General features: G+C 43.5%; 1 protein-coding gene across 1 annotated transcript; it reads left to right on the top strand.

Annotated features, from left to right (window-relative positions):
* Positions 1–1,538: 1,538 nt before the first annotated feature.
* On the top strand, positions 1,539–14,137 carry slc7a7 (solute carrier family 7 member 7; the record flags this gene model as incomplete). Its single annotated transcript, XM_080742003.1, has 9 exons — positions 1,539–2,031; positions 5,971–6,096; positions 6,672–6,816; positions 7,738–7,861; positions 8,875–8,978; positions 9,482–9,578; positions 10,826–10,975; positions 12,928–13,111; positions 13,792–14,137. The coding sequence occupies 9 exons, from the start codon at positions 1,539–1,541 to the stop codon at positions 13,857–13,859; spliced, it is 1,491 nt and encodes a 496-aa protein (XP_080598129.1). The 3' UTR covers positions 13,860–14,137.

A 14,137-nucleotide genomic window follows, 5' to 3' on the forward strand; every position in this document is an offset into this window, starting at 1 on the left:
TTTATATGACACTCATGCACCTCCAACAAGACACAATGACTTTTGTGTCTGTCACTCTCCTTTTCTGTGCAGGATATACAGTAGGCCTAATGTAACCTTGAGTAAATCAGAATGAATTCTTATCAGCTTGTTCTGGACCTTGCTCTCTCCTTCAGACAGCTCACCTGCATCTGGCACTGTTTCCGATCACGTGCAGAGATGTCGATCTACAGTACTGTCATCTCCCTGTGTAATTACCCCTTTATGAACTGTACCGACCCCTCTGTCCCTTCCCCATCCACACCTCACACCTGACATGTGGCTCTGTCTGTCTGTTTGTCTCATTCACACATCCTGGTTTAATCTACGTTACACAATGCACTGTTAGTTTATTTACTTCATGATTTCCTCTCTCTCCCTCCGTCTGTCTACCACTGTATCGACCATTCATCTCTGTCTGTTCTCTATCTTTGGATCAATTCTTATATCTCACCACCTAACTGTACTTTGTACCGTTGTCAAGCTTCCTGAAGTCAATCTCACTAGGCTAAATTTTCATTTGTAATTACCGCATGTCTTCCGCATGCTTGCCTGGCTTCATTTAACAGGGACTGCTGTGTAAGGATTGTTGATGAGGGGAAATTGCAGGGTTGAACAACTGAGTTGAACTTTAACATGAATCAAATTAGGCTTTGATAAAATGTCAACTTTGCTTCAAGAGCCCCAAATCAGCTATTCTGTTGCAGTTGTAGTTGACCCTGTAAGTGCTGCACGGCGCATTTCTGCCTGTTTATACGCAGTCAGTGGTGTGTGTTAACGATGTCATGCGGAAAGCTGCCCAGCATGTCTTCATTCTCTTCATTAAAGTTAATACATGTATGCAGAGGGCAATGAACTTAAGAGAACACGTGACAGCTGACTCCTAATAAAATGTGTGTGTGACTCAGAAAATGTGTGCACACGCACATGCCTGCGTGTGCGTGTGTGTGTGTGCGCACGTGTGTGTTTGAGGGTATAACAGTCAGAATACCCCAGACTTTGCTAACAGATCATCACAGTGGCTTTTATTTTGTCATGTTTGCTTCCCTTCCTCTCTCTGTCAATACACTCAACCTTAAAAGCCAGTTGCTGTGCAGCCTAATGGCTCCCAAATTGCCATCTGTAAAATCCAATACTCACCGTGTGTGTGTGTGTGTGTGTGTGTACTGCATAGCATCTGTGACATGAAGATACATTTAGCCTTTTCTCCATTTGTGTCTCTCATTAACATAAACCAGGGAACGCGTTTACAGCACTGTGTAATGAGCCATTAAATGTCCTTGTTGCTACATGTGTGTGCTATGACAGATCAGTCACCATGGTGTCATTCTTGACTGATAAGAGCTTCTTATGCCGCCTCCTCCACAGATGTTACTAGAAAGTCCATAACCGGGAATAGAAAAGGTGATTCTTCTCTCTGATATCCGACCGAAACAGTTCCCTTCACCAACTGAAAACTCATCCAGCACAGAGGCTGCTCCCATCCTCATCTTGCTCACCCGTCCCCTCGTCCCGCACCAATGGCGTCCTACAGCCCCGCTCCCACGCAAGAGGCGGCCGACGGCAGCGCCCCGCCGGTGAAGTCCGCCGAAGTGGGCGAGTCGATGAAGCTGAAGAAGGAGATTTCCCTGCTGAACGGGGTGTGTCTGATCGTGGGCAACATGATCGGCTCGGGCATCTTCGTGTCGCCCAAAGGCGTGCTGATCCACAGCTCCTCGTACGGCCTGTCGCTGGTCGTGTGGACCATCGGGGGCATCTTCTCGGTGTTCGGGGCCCTGTGCTACGCCGAGCTGGGGACCACCATCACCAAGTCGGGTGCCTCGTACGCGTACATCCTGGAGGCCTTCGGGGGCTTCCTGGCGTTCATCCGCCTGTGGACGTCGCTGCTGATCATCGAGCCCACCAGCCAGGCCATCATTGCCATCACCTTCTCCAACTACATGGTCCAGCCCGTCTTCCCCACCTGCATAGCTCCCTACGTGGCCAACAGGTTCCTGGCTGCTGCCTGCATATGTAAGTTGACGCAATGTGTGTGTGTGTGTGTGTGTGTGTGTGTGTGTGTGTGTGTGTGTGTGTGTGTGTGTGTGTGTGTGTCTGTGTGTGTGTGTGTGTGTTCCGTAATATTCACACAAAAATGTATACAAGTGTCTTGAGTCTTACTTGACTAGGCATTTCAACAAACACAATTGTCTGGGTTGTTCGAGGGAGGGAAGCCGGGTGGATGGCAATCTCCCTCGCTGCAATAGTGACTCATTCAGGTTTTTCAGGGCACGTGTTCAGTGGGGGGCTGAGCTGAGAAGATCAGCGTGTTCCTCACCCACGCGCGTTACGTCCGAAACGCCTCACTATCAGGTGAAACGAAGAGGCCGGCGATCTCATGTGCATTGGAGGGGACATGTGCTGCTCGTCTACACCTTCCATAATGAACCAAGCCGTGGGAGTCAAGGGACTAGAGTACAACAGAATTTGACAGAACGATCAATTTGGGAGGAAAAGGAGGGGGTGTTAACAAGTATAAAAAATAAAATAAAAAGCGTACAGGATGTGATTTGAAATTGTACGACACTAGGGCAAATGGAGGACTAAGGTGGCTGACTGTAGAGTGAATGTGAACACTAAAGAGAGAGCACAGTGACGTCTCAGAGCTTAGCTTCGAGGTGAAAGAGTACTGTCTGTCCTACACCTTCACATATACAGTACAATGAAATAAAAGCCACAAAAGTAGAGACTAGATCTGACAACAGGCTAGACAGTCACAGAGCGACTGTCCCTCCGGACGGAATGTTCAGTATATTCATACTTTACATTACATTTAGTCAAATTTTCTTTCAAGAGGAACTACTACGTACTCAAAAGGAGAACTTGTTCACCAAAAGGGGTCTATGTTTGAATCAATATATAGTACTGCAGGCACAGTGGAAAACATTAAGTAATTGAGAAACGCAAAAAAATGCTGGAGGGGGGCTTTAAGTGTCTGACTCTTTGAAAAAGGGAGAACTGAAACGTAGTGGCACAGGGCCTAAGTCAGTGTGTCAGCAGCGGAGGCACACACTGACTATGTTAAAGAGGAACAGAAGAGACAGATTTCAGCTTATGTTTCCTGCACTTAGGAGAGAGAGAGAGAGAGAGAGTTAAGGAAAATGTCACCTTACTCAGTCTAAGAAAACCGAAGGAAACTCTCAGTGCTGTGTCATCATGTGTCACGAGTCTTCAGGGCCACTTTGAAAAAAGCAAACATAGTCACACATCGTTCATCGCTATGTAAAGCTAAAAACATATACAGGGATGGATGACAGATTGCTGAGATAACTCCAAATGGCATTACAAAGGAGTAACGCAGAATCAATCTAAGTGACAGGGACACTTTAGCGAGTCCATAAAGTGGAACACTGAGGCAACCACACAGAGCACCGGAACAGAGCAATGGAATTCTGGCAACTTAGGCAACCAGACAAGAGCAGTGGGAAAATGGATTATTAAGAGGCCCGTCCAATATGTCAAAGAACCTTGCTACTAGTGGCAATAAATGTGTCATTAATTGACCTACCCACCCCCACTCCACAATACACACTCACACACACACACACACACACACACACACACACACACACACACACACACACACACACACACACACACACACACACACAGATAAGCTGTGCTTGAAGGAGGCCTCGCTGTGCTGATAGCGGTGTGGTAAAGTCCTCGCTGTAGTAAGACTCTGACCTAAGGAGTGCTCCTGACAGCTCAGCATGATAGTAAAGCATTCAGGACTACAAAGAGTGGATCCAAAGTAAACATGGCTGCTACCAGCAGGGTTCTATAAGAAAAACTTCATGCCGCACAGCTTATCCACTAAATTCTAAGAAATTGGTCGTTCTCACGTGCCTCGGGCTTTGTCCCCCAACACCTCTAACTGGGATCAAATCTTACCCAACAGTCCACCACTGTTTGAGCTGTCACATCTGGTCTGTTGTTGAAATCCGCTGGGGGACGAGTCAGCATCCCCTGCACTTGATCTCGAACCTCCCACCCTTCTACACTTTCACTGTCAACACGCCACACCTCTGCCTCTGTGTGGTGAGAGGTGAATCCCTGCCACTCAGCACCGTCTGGGCCAGTGTGATATGTTGTGTTTGAGTCGACTTCCTGTGGAGTGCATACTTGTTATCATCCTGTCCCCCACGGCACGGAACAGGACAATATGTTGTGATTCCTAACTGGGTGGGAATCCAATCCGGGAGGTAACTTTGTGGTGGTCAACGTGTGCATGAAAAGCAGAGTGATGTAATCCTGATTCATCTCAAGGTTTGGGTGATGTGTCAGTTGGCGGGGCTCGATGTTGCACCATGAGTTTAGTCTTTGAGCAAGAGCACATACCTGCGGTGATATGAACTTGAGTGATGATTAGAAGACTAATACTACTCTAGATAACATTTGTCCACTCAGCTTGTTTGAAAGGGAATTGTAATCTTAACAAAAGTCATGATAAAGATAAAAGAATATAATATGTAGTAGCAGTGCTTTTCTCTCCACTAGCTAACCAAGATAAAGATTTTGTAGAATACCGTAAAACTTAATAAGTCTAATCCAATCTTGCTTCTTATAAACAGTAAAAGATTTCTGGATGACTCAGATTGAAAACACAGCGAGTGGTACTGTCTAGAACTTGGGAGAGAACAAACATTGATAAGAGGCCACAGCAAAATAAGTCACAAGGAGAAGAAGCGTGAAAACATGTTTTCTTAAGGCCGTTAAAGCAGCTTGCACTGTGAAGGACTGAATGGAACCAAGTATGTAGTTCAGCCTGACTTTGTCAGCTTGTCGGTTGTTTAATCAGTCAGTGTGTCAATGAGTTTCAAACTTTTTAATTTGTTGTTATAATAGGCCACAGTCCCTCATGCCTCAGAGAGTGTACACGTGTACATTTGTAGACTCTCAGAGAGTTACAGGCCTGTAAGGGGGGGTTTAGACCAGGGGTGTCAAACTCATTTTGGGGTAAGGACCGTATAATTGGACGGAAGGTGACCTGAATGACCAGTTTCTGAGCAGTTATAGTAGCAGTAATATCACTTAGATTTAGGTGTCAGTTTGGATATTGCAGGTATGCGTCCAGATTCATAGCCAGAATCCTTCCCCCATTCCTAGCAATGCTGTCCTGTCGTGTGTCATTCTGTGTGTGTGTGTGTGTGTGTGTGTGTGTGTGTGTGTGTGTGTGTGTGTGTGTGTGTGTGTGCGTGTGTGTGAGAGAGAGAGAGAGAGTATGTACATACTGTACATGCAAGCAGTTGTGGAATCAGTGTTATAGTCCACGCCATTCCTGACACACTTTCCTTTACATTTAACTGTTCTGCGCCTCTGCATTTAGTCTCTCTTTGTGTCCTTGTCTTGTGCGTGTGTGCATGTCAGCTTGTATGTGCTGCACTCAGCTGTTCCCCAGTCTGAAACAACAGGGCAGTCTGCTTGAGTCAGCAGCACCATTTCCTTAAACCAGGCAGACTTGCATACGGAAACGCACATGCATGACTGACACTGTTAAGACAATTAACTTATTCATAAAGTAATATGTATGCAGTTAAGTATACTTACTTATGTATACTTTACTTATGTATACTTTACTTGTGAATGAGAGTGAGTGAGTGAGTGAGTGAGTGAGTGAGTGAGTGAGTGTGTGTGTGTGTGTGTGTGTGTGTGTGTGTGTGTGCGTGCGTGCGTGCGTGCGTGCGTGCGTGCGTGCGTGCGTGCGTGCGTGCGTGCGTGCGCGCGCGCGTGTGCGTGTGTGTGTGTTAGTGAATTCAGAGAGTGGCTGAGTGACTGAGTGAGCTGAGTGAGTGAGTGAGCGAGCATGTCCATGTGTGTGTGAGTATATCTCTGCATGTGCCTATTAATGTAGGTACTCTACCTCTTTACAGAAGAGTGTAATCTATCCAATGACTTGGGTTCCTCTTGTAGGTTTGCTGACCTGGGTCAATTGTGCCTATGTGAAATGGGGCACCAGAGTCCAGGACTTCTTTACCTACGCCAAGGTCATTGCTCTAATCGCTGTCATCATCACTGGTCTGGTGTTGATTGGAAAAGGTACGGGAACTATCTTTCTTTCCTTGAATACTTTGGTAGCTACCTGGGCCTGATAGAAATCCTTATATTGCTCATCATATTTATCTGTTGCCCACGTTGTGCGTAATTGGCAAGTTTCGCCTTGACGGCTGTGGCATCACTTGTGGCAACAGTGTTTCACTGATATCGGTGACCTACCTGTTTACGTTGCACCACAGAACTTCTGTCATGGGTAATATAACATGTACAGGGTATACAGCCATTTCACTTTGCACAAACTGTTTAGCAGGACTAGATGTTTTATGTATTGGGAGAAACAGCTTTGTTTGCATTTGTTTATGTGAGAGCTGTTTCACCCCACACAATGAGAGTGAATAGAATTGTTACATCGGCCTCCTTGTTCTTGTTGTTTAACAAGATTATTGATCATTTTTGGACTTATATCATGGCCAGGTAGTTGTACAACCCAAGGTTACACCAAAGTTCGACATTTCATCTCTCACGCCTTCCACTGTTTGAAAATGGCTATTGAAACAGCACTGCAATAAAAATGTCCCTAACGTGCATGCATGTATTGCCATCCTATTTCCTCCTAGGTCACACTCAGAACTTTGATGACTTGTTTGAAGGCTCATCCAGGGACCCGGGGAACATCGCTCTGGCCCTGTACTCGGCTCTGTTCTCTTACTCTGGATGGGACACCCTCAACTTTGTCACAGAGGAGATCAAGAACCCAGAGAGGTACGGACAGTATATATAAGAGTACCTTATACAGAGTTCCAGTGAAAATGTTTGAATTTTAAATGCAGAAACTAACCTATTCACTGTAGTGCTCAGGGATCACCACCTTTAACTGTTCTGTAACATGTAATCCTAATGCCCCTATTCTAGGACAAACGTTCAGCAAAAATAGAACCTCTAGTCTACATGCTTATAACGCGCCATACTGCGATGCATTATGAGCTTGTAGATCAGCTAGTAAACAACCAGACATTTTAACCCATTCAGGCCGGGAACACATTTTGCTGTTTGGAAGGGGCTTACAGTACATGTACAGTATGTAGCAACATATTTGTTTTGTAGGCTAATTTCTGATTTAGCCCTATTCTATAGGTTAGGCCTAAATGGGTTAACAGAGGGTGAAAAAAGGTTGAAGATACCTGCAGGTTGCCACAATGCCATGATTTAACCAGTGCTTATCACACACTCTCACAACAATGATCAACAGAATTGACTCTGGACAGATCAATTAAATAGAAAACCAAGCAAGTGTGTGTGTGTGTGTGTGTGTGTGTGTGTGTGTGTGTGTGTGTGTGTGTGTGTGTGTGTGTGTGTGTGTGTGCGCGTGTGTGTGCGCGTGTGCGCGCGCGTGTATATGCGTGCATGCATGTATTTTATCCCTTTGCTTCAATTCACACTGCCAAGAAGCTGTCCAAATAACATGTGATCACATGTCTGAGTTCGCAGATTAGGTGACAAACACCCCCACCTCCACCAAATCTCTCACTCTGCCTCTTCCCTGCCCCTAACCAAGGGGTCATCTCTTTATTCTCTTGACCCAGTAACTGCTGATGAACCCTGAATCCAAGACACAATTCAATGCATTCCTCCAGTGAATTGACTCCTCTATCTCCCTCTGCTGTTCGTTCATGTGAACTACAGAAACCTGCCATTGGCCATTGCCATTTCCATGCCCATAGTGACTGTGATTTACATCTTGACCAATGTGGCATACTACACCGTGCTCCCCATACCTGCAATCCTGGACAGCGATGCTGTGGCTGTGGTAAGAGCCTCCTTGTCCTTCTCTGATTTTAAATGCAATTTGAAAAGTGACATTTCAGGTAGGCTCATTTTTTTATTGAGAAAATGACTGAGGTAAGATAAAGTAAGCTGAAGTAAGGTAACGTTTTAAAGTCCTTGAAGGGAAATTGGTTTGCAGGCAGCACAGGCTGACAATGAGTGCGAATGTAATAATAATAAACTTTATTTGTATAGCACTTTCCAAAAAAAGGTTAAGCCATGTCAATATGCACTCAAATTCTGACTGTGTCAGGTTTATCGTAGAAGCACATTTGAGTCATGCACATTTTCAGTAACCTTATGTTTATCATGAATGCGGCCCCAGGCTGTCAATGAGGTACGGTAAGGTAAGGTAAAGCTTTAATGTACCTGAGGGGCAATTTGGTTTGCAAGCACAGGCTGAAAATGAGTGCAAATATTGAAATAATAAACTTGATGATTTGAATAGCACTTTCCAAAACAAGGTTGAGCCGTGTCATTATGCACCCAAATCTTGGGTCACATGCAATGTAGAAAGCTGTTTGGGAAGGCTCTTTAGATTAGCAGATCATGTTAGGATAAGATGTTATCACCTGCTCTGTGGCCTCAGAATGGTTGTAATTAGGGATGGGACGATAATCGCTATTATCGTTTATTGTGATAAACACTAATCGTATTGTGGAGATTTGAGTTATCATGAAATTGTCCTCCGTCATGCACTGGGATCAATTCACCTTTTATTTGCCAAGCTGCACCACTTGAACCCTCTATAATTGTTAAACCAGACCTGTAAATAATGTACTTTTTTTCACTATCAATCAAATCTCTTTGTCAAAAACGCGACACGTTGTGAGCTTGTAGATTAGCTTTTTTTTCTTTTTTTTGCAAATGTTCCGCCCCAGGATAATGGATGTTGGGGATATTTTGATTATCGGGATAATATTGTAAATTGATATGTAATTTTCATATGGTCCCATCCCTAGTTGTAACTGAATCTTCTGTCTTTTTACCTGTCAGACCTTTGCAGACCAGGTGTTTGGTGTGATGAACTGGACCATTCCTCTAGCTGTGGCTCTGTCCTGCTTCGGAGGACTGAATGCCTCCATCCTGGCTGCTTCTAGGTGAGTGGTATACGACCACTTGGAAGAAAATGTAAAAATAGAAAAAAGCATTGTGAGATGTGGATAGGCTAATATAGCTATTTTTTGATTCTTTCATGTATAAAATAAGGCACAAGTAATTAAAACTAGAAAATAAAAACAGTTATGCCATATCACGATATTATCCCAGATGATATCTAGTCACATCTAATCACCACGACTGATTTCTGTCATTTGCATTCCATGGAAGCCAGCATGTCTTCTGTGGAAGCATGATGCGCAGCAAAAACAGCCGATCTACAAGCCCTCAATGTGTCTGCATCGAGAGCGTGTAGTCTGTGACTTCTTCACATGGTTGGCATTATGTAGAACAGCAGAACAATATTACCAAAACGGGGGCTCAAATCGCACATAGTCATACAGACATTTTCAGATTTTATTTTGTTTAATCCATGTTGATACATTTCCCTTGTTACATCCATCACTGGTCATTATAGCATGCCATGTTCTTTATGTCTCAAAAGGCTTTTCTTCGTGGGCTCCAGAGAGGGTCATCTACCAGACTTCCTGTGCATGATCCATGTGACACGCTACACTCCCATTCCCGCTCTGCTCTTCAACGTCAGTCAGCCCTTTCACTTTCACCATACTCATTTTTTCAGCTGTTCGTTTATCACTTAAAGGGGAAGACCACCCATTTTCAATATTGAAATATGTCATTAATATACCTTAGAGGAGTTGTGTGGAAATAGAAAAAAAGTTCCCCCTCTTCTGTGTTGCCTAGAACTGGAGGATTGATTTTGGGGTTTGTATTGTAAAGTACAATGTGTGATGTCATCAAGTTGTACTTTACAATACAAACACCAAAATCAATCCTCCAGTTCTAGGCAACACAGAAGAGGGGGAACTTTTTTCTATTTCCACATAACTCCTCTAAGGTATATTAATGACAAGGTTCAATATTGAAAATGGGTGGTCTTCCCCTTTAAACTCTATTTACTTTGTTGACCAGTCTCCCAGGGCTCTATACAAGGTCCCATCCTTGTTTCCCTCGCCACCAAATCTCTAGAAAGTAGAAACTCACAATGCTTCACAAAGCCAACATTTGGCAACCATCTGGGAAAATAGGTGAACACTATGCACTTATTCGGAAATAGATAGTATCAAAGTATTTATAGTAGGGTTTTATAAGTAGTTAAACCTGTATGTTGATTTCATCATACATCATATCACACATATAAGATGTGTGAATATTTTTCCTAGTATATGTTGTCTTGTCTTTGTAAAATTATGAATTTATTACCTTCGGCTATGGAGTTGGATGGGGGTCAGGTTTTTCGCCCTAATTCCGTTTGTCTGTCAGCCTGTCTGTCTTTCTGTATGTTAGTAATATTCATGACACTTGGTGGAAATTATAAGTAGGCTGTCCCAACCTTTTGGGGCGAAAAGGCCAAAGGTAAAAAAAAAACAACAACTAAAAAAATGTCCGAAGAGATTAATACGTTTTGGGTCACAAAAGTCAAGGTCAAACTCAAGGTCGAGATTAGAATCAAGAGCAGAAGGGAAGATCTTCATGAAATGTGGTAGGAATGATCATACTGGCTGCCTCGAAATCACTCATTTAAGATGGAAATTACAAGGACTTTTGCATATTGTTGGTGATGGTGTGCAGTGCAGTCTATGCACTACTGACTGCAATCTTTATAGCTTTTGTCTATGAATCTCTTTATTGTATAATTCCTTAAACCCCTTGTACTGTGTCCTTTAGATATTCCATTATATGATAGAAATATGTAACGTTTTATGAAATCTTCCTCTTCACAGTTCACAATGACACTTGTCTACCTACCTACTGAATATCTCTGCAGGGTGCCATGGCGCTGGTCTACCTGTGTGTAGAAGACATCTTCAGACTGATCAACTACTACAGCTTCAGCTACTGGTTCTTTGTGGGCTTGTCCATCCTAGGACAGCTCTATCTACGCTGGAAGCAGCCTGACAGAGCGCGACCACTAAAGGTACACCAATCATAGCCACAAAGCATCCAAAGCAATGTAGCTCACACACATTTCAATCCAATTGTTTGATTATAAAGGTTCCACTTCCCTTTAAACATATGAATACAGGGTTCCCACACATTTGTACCAATTAATTTCCAAAACTTTCCCAGAATATTTAACACGATTTCCAAGACTATATAACAATAATTCAGCTCAATAACAGGTCGCTTACTCCTATCCGCAATGCCCAAAGACAGGAAGTGTATGCCAGTGGTTCTCAACCTTTTCAGGCCGTGACCCCCGAAATAATCATGTTTTAACTGGGGACCCGGCACCCTGACGAGCACTAAGAGTAGAGGAATTTTGTATAACACGGTTCTATTGTGAAAATAGCAGCTATTTTCACAATTTGGCCCATGTTTAATTTGTCATTTCAGAGGTATTAACAAAATCAATAACCAAAGACAATTTTTTCCAGGACCTTCCATGACCCTTGATAAATTCCCAAACTTTTCCAGTGGAAAAATATTTTTCTAATTTCAAAATATTTCCAGGAATTTCATGACCGTGGGAACCCTGTAAATATTATGATCATATTTCTCTGGCACCATAATCTATAGGCTGACGTAACCACATGCTCTGGCAGACTGGCACTGCCTTTCTCTGCCCCTTTTTAACCAACCCTTTTTGTCCTTTTTTTTGTGTCTTTCACATTAGCCTGTAATAGCAAAGGTTTTGCAAAACACATTTCTTTATGTAAACCCATTTAGGCCTAGAATTAGAAGGATTCAAAAGACACTTATAGAATCGGGTCAAAATTCTAATGTTCACGACTTTTCAAAAATAGCAGATCTACGAGCTCGCAGCGCGGCACTCGGTGCCGCACTGTGAGCTTGTATATCTGCTATTTTTCAATAGTTAAAGCATAAAATAATGATACACAAAATGTGTACCCGTTCTAAATGGGTTAAGTCTATGGATTTTGTACAAACCTCACAAAATCGGTACACATTATATCTATGGTCATGTGTATACGTTTTTTTTCTTCATAAGTCATATTTTTCATATTCCATCCTGATTTGCTAAGACTGGCTTCCAAAGTTTGCAGGAGTGGCCCTTTTTGAACAAAATGCCACAAATCATAAACATAGCGTCCGATTGCTGTGGAACATTGCACCAAGTCCCACTAGGCCAGGGGAGAAATATCACCCTAGAAGGTTGTTAGTTCATAGCATCGGAGATATGTCAGTGAGCTTGTAGACAGGCTATCTTTGCTGCGCGACAGAAGTATAAAATAGGGCTTTCAGAACAGAGGAGTAGGCAGGCCACGATTCACTCAACTCACGATACGGTTTTTTAACACAAAATATTTTTTTACAGAAATTACAGAAAAATCATTTCTTTAAAATTATTATTTCTCTTAACCTTCCTCCGCCCAATCGATTTTTTCATGAATCGTGGCATGCCTACAGAGGAGTGCTAGACCAGCTTCGCTCTAGGGATGGGACGATATAAGCATTTCATGTCACGATTATTGTGACTGAAAGAAATTGCAATTTACGATATTATCGCAATAATCAAAATATCCCCAACATCCCCAACATCCATAATCCTGGGGTGGAACATTTGCCAAAAATTGCAGATCTAGCTCACAACGTGCCACGTTGCGAAGCGTTGTGAGCTTGTAGATCTGCTATTTTTTGGCAAAGAGATTTGGTCGAGTGAAAGACTGTATCAAGTACGTTATTTACAGGTCAGTTTTTCCAATTACAGAGGGTTTTTAAGTGGTACCAAACATGCAACTCGGCAAATAAAAGGTTTTTTGATCCCAGTGCATGACGGAGGACAATTTCACGATAAATTTAAATCTCCACGATACGATTATCGTGTTTTTTGTGACAATAAACATTAATAGCGATTACCGTCCCATCCCTACTTTGCTCAGTTTCTCTGTCCCTCTTCTCCCACAGCTGAGTCTGTTCTTCCCCATCGTCTTCTGTTTCCTCACTGTCTTCCTGGTGGTGGTGCCGCTGTACAGCGACACCATCAACTCCCTGATTGGCATTGGCATCGCTCTGTCAGGTGTGCCCGTCTACTTCCTCTGCATCTACACTCCAGCCACAAAGAGGCCTATGTGGGTCCGACAGTACATCGGTAAGAAAGTACACAATACACTTGGACATGATATAATAGCAAATGCTACTGATATAGGCTAGTTGATATTGAGTGTTGTCGCTTAAAGGACAACTGTGTTTTTTTACAAAGCTTCATATTTTATGTTTCTAAATATACCTAACCTGACTTTCGCCAGATGGTTTGCAGCATTGCGTATGCCTGCATAACGCTCTGCTTTACCATCTGGGCTCGGTCCAGCACAACCGATGTAAGGGGCGGGCCATTTTTTCAAATTCTAAAGCAGGTGATTGGATATGGCCGTGCCAACTCCAACCACTCATATTGGCCTGTCTGCATGACGTTGCACCCAGAATCCGCCTCCTGGGTTTCCACGTGGTCTGCAATCAGACTCTATTGGCTCAGAGCCGCTCAGAGCCCGCCCATAGCTGCCGCTGATTGGTCCGGCCCGGGACTTTACGAGTGTTATCAACTGTGCTGGAGCGAGCCCAGATGGTAAAGCAATGCATAAGCAATGCTGCCACCATCTGGCGAAAGTCAGGTTAAAATATACCCAATGTACTCAAGATTTGGCCTGGGGCAATCCCCTTGACACACTTTGTATTCACTAGCAATGTAATTGTGACCTTAGCGATAAATACTCGAAGCCCCAGGGTACAGAAATGTCATGCATAATCTCTTCTCGTCTCTGACCATCGCAGCCAGAGCCGGCCTGCTAATTCAGAAGGTGTGCTACTCTGTTGTGACGGAAATGGACAAAGAGGACTAAGAAACAAGAGGATAAGACATTCAACGTCAAGGCAGAGTACAGCGGTTTAGAAGTCACGTTCTGCTGGAGACTGACAACGCACAAAAGGAAGAGGCCTAACCCAAGCCCATCCTCACCAGCCAATCACAATAGACCTCAATGCACAACGTCTGGACCCAAGCTTTACCAAAAACGCATCAGTTAGACGCAGCTCTCTGAACTGCTTGTCGTCACTTTGATGATGTTAAAGGAATGTACGATGGTGGCGATCCTTCAGTGGCCAAGATGACCTTCCAACT

This window comes from Nannobrachium achirus, assembly GCF_963921795.1.
Source record: "Nannobrachium achirus genome assembly, chromosome: 14".
In the NCBI taxonomy this organism is placed as follows: Eukaryota; Metazoa; Chordata; class Actinopteri; order Myctophiformes; family Myctophidae; genus Nannobrachium; species Nannobrachium achirus.